General features: G+C 42.6%; 1 protein-coding gene across 1 annotated transcript; it reads left to right on the top strand.

Moving 5' to 3' along the window:
* Nucleotides 1-2,123: 2,123 nt before the first annotated feature.
* Nucleotides 2,124-4,521, top strand: LOC104954809 (cell wall protein RTB1-like; the record flags this gene model as incomplete). Its single annotated transcript, XM_010781994.1, has 4 exons — nucleotides 2,124-3,003; nucleotides 3,604-3,708; nucleotides 3,844-3,880; nucleotides 4,398-4,521. Coding segments are annotated over 4 exons (1,141 nt in total), but the record flags the coding sequence as incomplete, so codon positions are not given.
* Nucleotides 4,522-5,270: the final 749 nt, after the last annotated feature.

Raw genomic sequence — 5,270 nt, 5'->3', positions numbered from 1 at the left:
TATGGACGGGCCAAAATCTATTTTAGATTGGGCTTTTCCTTTTCCGCGACCTCTAACGGATTTTTTTGAGGGCATCAGGGTCTTCTTTAGCAACTATATTGCTCACTTTGTCGTAGTTTGTTGGTTTTATATCAGGATTAGTAAGATTGTGCGGAGGAGAGAGAAACACGTCTGTTTAGCGCGCCGCCATCTTGGTTTGTCGACATTATACGATTTAAAATAAAAACAATAATCGTGGCTTGATATTGAGTAAGAAAATGTTTTTATGAACCACACAGCTTCCGGTCTTCCAAGACCCAACCGGACAAAAATATGTGGTGCAGGCACGAAACATACTACCAATATAAATACATTGCTTTTAAAATCGTTCTGTGTGACACGAAAAAAAGGGGAAAATCGTGTTGGTGAACACGAATCAATATATTACATTTCGTGACTATAACTCGAAATGCTGTGAGACTGGGTTGAAATAATACAACAATAATTAAAATAAAGGTAGTTGGCCTGCTGTGAGACAAATATGTTCAGTTCAAAGGGTCCCATTGTAGCGTTTTCCTGGACTACCAACAATATTTCACATTCTTCATCAGTAAAAGAAGAATTGATCACACAACCCATCCTATATTAGTGACTGCAATCACATGATGGTGATTGTACATGAAGGGAGTTGGTAACCTCATGTTGCTTAAAGCAGGTTGACCTGACCTGCGTTATGCATCCAACACAACTTACACTCAAATTGTACTACATGTCTTTGTAAAGTTGAAGACATGCAAAGTCATTTGAATGGAATCATCTCTGACTGCCCTCTGTTGGCGTCCATATGTTTTCATTTTCACCCTTCGTCGACACCAGCCATGAAGCAAAAGCATCCATCAGCAGCTGCCGTCCACCACAACTGCTGAATCACAGCTCTGTAGCCCCATCTGGACTGTGAGTGGAGAAAAAAAGAGTGGAAGCCCAAAAAACTGTTCCAGCCCAATACACTGCAGCAGTTGCTGAAATGAAAGCATATCTGTTCATCATCGATGGATTAAAACAAGTACCTGATTTGGACCTGACAATAATGCTAGACGAAATCTCAGTAGTTCAAAAATATTAGCCCGGAAGTTAGCATCCTACATTTTTTTCATAGATTTCGGAATAGAAAAAGATCCATGTCAAACACACGTTTATGATACTTACAAGTCTTGTTCAGCATTATATACTCACAATATTAACACCACTTTAATTTTTTGAAGATTAAATGTAATAGCCAGAAGTAAAAAGCTAACGTTAAGCTATTAAGGAACTACAGTACATGACTTCACCATGGCTAAGCTAAAGACGGCTAATGTCGGCTTGATGACGTTTAGTTTTCCCCATTTAGTCAGTTGCTAGCTAACTGCTAACTGCCGCTTTTATGACACATAGAAGTTTGGCCATTTATTAGTGCGGTATTTATGTTTTTCATGTACTTATTGTATATTACTTACCCGTTGTTCAGCGGGATAATCTTCACAGATTAACACCAATGTTATGATCTTTGAAGCATAAATGCTATTGACAGAAGTAAAATGCTAACATTAGGCTAAAAAATGAAAATACATGATGGCGCATCACAACCGCTAAGCTAAAGGTGGCTAATGTTTAGCGTGATACATTTAGTAGTCTTATTTAGTCCCTTGTTAGCAACCACTCTTTTTACGACACATAGACATTTTGGAAATTCACGATCACAGACGTGTTTTATGTTGTTGAACAAAATCTCTTCAGCTTGTGCCGAGATCTTGTTTCAGGCATCCAGCCAAAACTTAGTTTCAAAAGAAATGTTGACTTCTAGACAAGGGAACCAAAAATAGAAGAACTCAAGAATTTAAGAACTCATTCCTGCACCATTCCAAATATCCAAACCAAATGTAATGGTAATCCTTCCAAGAGTCGTTTAGATATGGTGCTCTGGATCATGGTGTGTGCCAGTGTGGACTCTCTCTGACGGATGTCTTTGCTCTGTGGGCCGTCTGCATGACCCTTCTTGTTGTGTTGTGCACCTGAACTGAGCATGTGTCCTGACTCCTGTAGCAGTAGTGGTAGTACTGAGTGTCTCTTCTTGTCTGTTGCTCTTTTTGCTGTCTCTGCTGCAGAAAAGGCCGATGGGAGGAGTCAATCCCTGCCCCAGCCACTCCCCCAGACTCAAGCTCCACCCCCTCAGCCTCAACCCCCTTTTCCTCTTCGTCTGACAATATCACCCTCTCCCCCAGCACCACTGTCACCTCTCCCTCTGTCCCATCCACTGACACATGCTTTACATCTACTGATGTATCCCTCCTCTCTACATCCTCCACTCCCCCTGCACCCCCCTCTTCTGTCACCCCCACCACCACACTTCCCACCAAAAACATCAAGAAAAAGTTTGGCGACTTCTTTGCCTTCAAGAGGGGGAGAGGCGGCCGAGCCCCCAAGGCAGGAGGGGGAGAGGGAGGAGGAGAGGGGGTGAAGGTCAAAAGGACCTCTATCGCAGACCTCATCCGACCCCTCCGCGAGGCCAAAGAGAGGGAGAGGGACAGGGACAAGGGGAGAGGGGCAAGGTCAGTGGAGGATGCTAACGTTTGTAATGATGCCGCCACCACAGAAGGAACCGCTGCCCCGGGCCAGCATCCTACAGGCGATGCGAAGGGAACGATGGCGCCTGCCAAGACTTTAACCACGACGACGCCTTCCAGTGACACCACTCCCTCTTTCCCCAACACCGCCACAAGTCCCGACCTCACCACTGCCACGCTTTCCAATCCGACAGGAGAGGCAGTTCCTCACTTGCCAGGCCCCCCCTCCAGTCCTGTGGTCACCTCCCCTCTCACGGAGCAGGAGAGGGGCGGGGTGCAGATGAAGGAGATGTTGGGAGGGAGTCCGTTTGGAGAGAGGAGACTCAAGGTGACCAAGAGGTCGTTGAGGGAGGGAAAGAGCCAGAGCCTCATCCTGCTGACAGGGTTAGAGCCTGAAGACAAGGATGACACACACAGTGAGGTCAGTCTGAGCTGACCCGTTTTCAAAGAAAACCAGAAACTGGTTTGTAAAATGTACATGTATATTTCTTCTCTGTGGCTTGGTAATACAAATAATTATAATTTATCAACAGTAATATTATTCCTGCACTGCTGTAGTGAGATGCAGGCTGAAGATTATTGTATTGGTACTACTTGTTAGTAGTAAAAGGACAACAACATGTAAAAGAACAGATACTGTCCTAAAGTCTATCCTGAGGACTGAACAGACTCTTAATCTTGATCAGACTGTCAGAGTTCAAAGCTAAGAGATGTAACAAGAACTTATCTGGAAAAAATTCCAGCATCTGTCAGCTGCATCTGATTCTTTAAGAGATGGAGACACTCAGAAGTCCTGCATCAGTTTCAGTTGTTACCAGAATGCGAGACAACTGTAATCATTAAGTGTTAGATCAGATTCTGTCAGATGAAGTATTCTGCAGGCTTCATGTGTTTATCAGTTTGGTCCACATTTATGATGATTGATTATTTGATTGATTATGGTGAAGAATACCACAGCACTGACAGTAACATACAAAAATGCATTTTTTATTATTCTAAATGTCTATGGATGCTCTTTCAGAAACATGCGTCTGAGAGCACGTCTAGTTTTGAACAGAGGCTTCAGGTGATGCTGCACAGAATGGGCGTGGCCAAAACTCCACCTGCTGACACCAAGACCAGTCAGGTAGGATTTGTGTGTGTGTGTTTTAGAAGGATTTTATATATTTGTGGCACATTTATTTAACGAGGACTGCTTATCCATCATACATTCTGGATCCTGTGTTGAGTAGTTTAATAATGTATTTTAATATGTGTCTAGAATAAAGACGAGGAGCTGAGAAAGGCCAACTCTGAAGGTGAGAGTGCATTTCTATTCAAATCTTTAAACACAAAAAAATAATACTAATCATTTTACAATCTTCAGTATTTAACTTGCAAAGTCGTGTTGAAAAGTGTAACATTTGAAGTGATTCTACAGTGGCAAACAGTTACAAAGGCCCAAAACACTTCCATAAGGAGAAATGCACCACCGTTTCAAAAATTAAGTAAATAAAAAACACTAATCCGACAAATCACACGCAAATGAAGAAAAGTCTTCACCTAATAGGATTATTCTGGGCCGTTGAAGCCAATTGTCGACCACCGTAGATTTTAATTTCATTTGGGAACTAATTGGGAGCAGCAGTAATGTTGCTGCTGCACCTTCAGTGAAGCTCCTGCTGATGAGAACAGAGCAGCAGATCACTTACTGCTGTGTCACTTAATTAGAAAGGCTTCAGTGGAGCCCGGTGTTCCTGTTGTATTCATTACATGTACAGCTCGAATTAAAAGTGACCCTCAGTCTTACTGGGACCTACTGTCTCTGTCCCTCAGGTGCTATCCTGGACAAGCCTGTACCTCCTCCCACATACATGAAGCCCAGAACCATGTCCACGTCATCAGGTATAAAGAAGTTGGCATCTCCCTGGTTCCCTCGACAAATAGCGATTTAATGAGATTTAACATTGAATTACGGAATATTGCAGAAAAAAGGCTCTGTGGCAAACACATGATATTTGGACACACCTGCTCATTCGAAGGTTTTTTATTTATTTTAATAATTTTCTACATTGTAAATTAATACTGAAGACATCAAAACTAAAAGAACACATATGGAATGATTTAGTTAACAAAAAAGTGTTAAAAAATCCAGAATATGATTTATATTTTAGATTCTTCAAAGTAGCCCCCTTTTGCCTTGATGACAGCTTTGCACACTCTTGGCTTCTTTAAGTCAGCTTCATGAGGTCGTCACCTGGAATGGTTTTCAATTAACACGTGTACCTTGCCAAGAGTCAATTTGTGGAATTACTTGCCTTCTTAATCGGTTTGAGACCATCAGTTGTGTTGTGCAGTGTTAGGTTTAGTGCACAGTGGAAAGCCCTATTTGACTACTGTTGTAACTAGGGATGCTCCGATCGATCGGCCGCCGATCGATATCGGCCGATACTCACTCTCTGCCGATCGATCGGTGCTCTCTAAAAATGACGATCGCGAGAGCTGATCGCATGACGTAAAATACATGACACTTTTCTCTGTGCGCGGCAAAACAAGCTCGCCAAAATGGCTTCACCATTCTGGTAGTATTTTAAGGTGTCCGAAAATGACAATAAAATAGCGGTATGCAACGTGCGAAGCAGAAATCCTGCTGTGACGGACCGATGAGCGTAGAAAAACACACATTAAGAGTTAGACCTAACAGTACAC

The sequence above is a fragment of the Notothenia coriiceps genome, unplaced genomic scaffold (assembly GCF_000735185.1).
Source record: "Notothenia coriiceps isolate Sejong01 unplaced genomic scaffold, NC01 NC01_scaffold00023963, whole genome shotgun sequence".
Lineage (NCBI taxonomy): Eukaryota > Metazoa > Chordata > Actinopteri > Perciformes > Nototheniidae > Notothenia > Notothenia coriiceps.
Note: the sequence above shows the minus strand (reverse complement) of the source record. Positions and strands in the feature narration are given on the sequence as shown.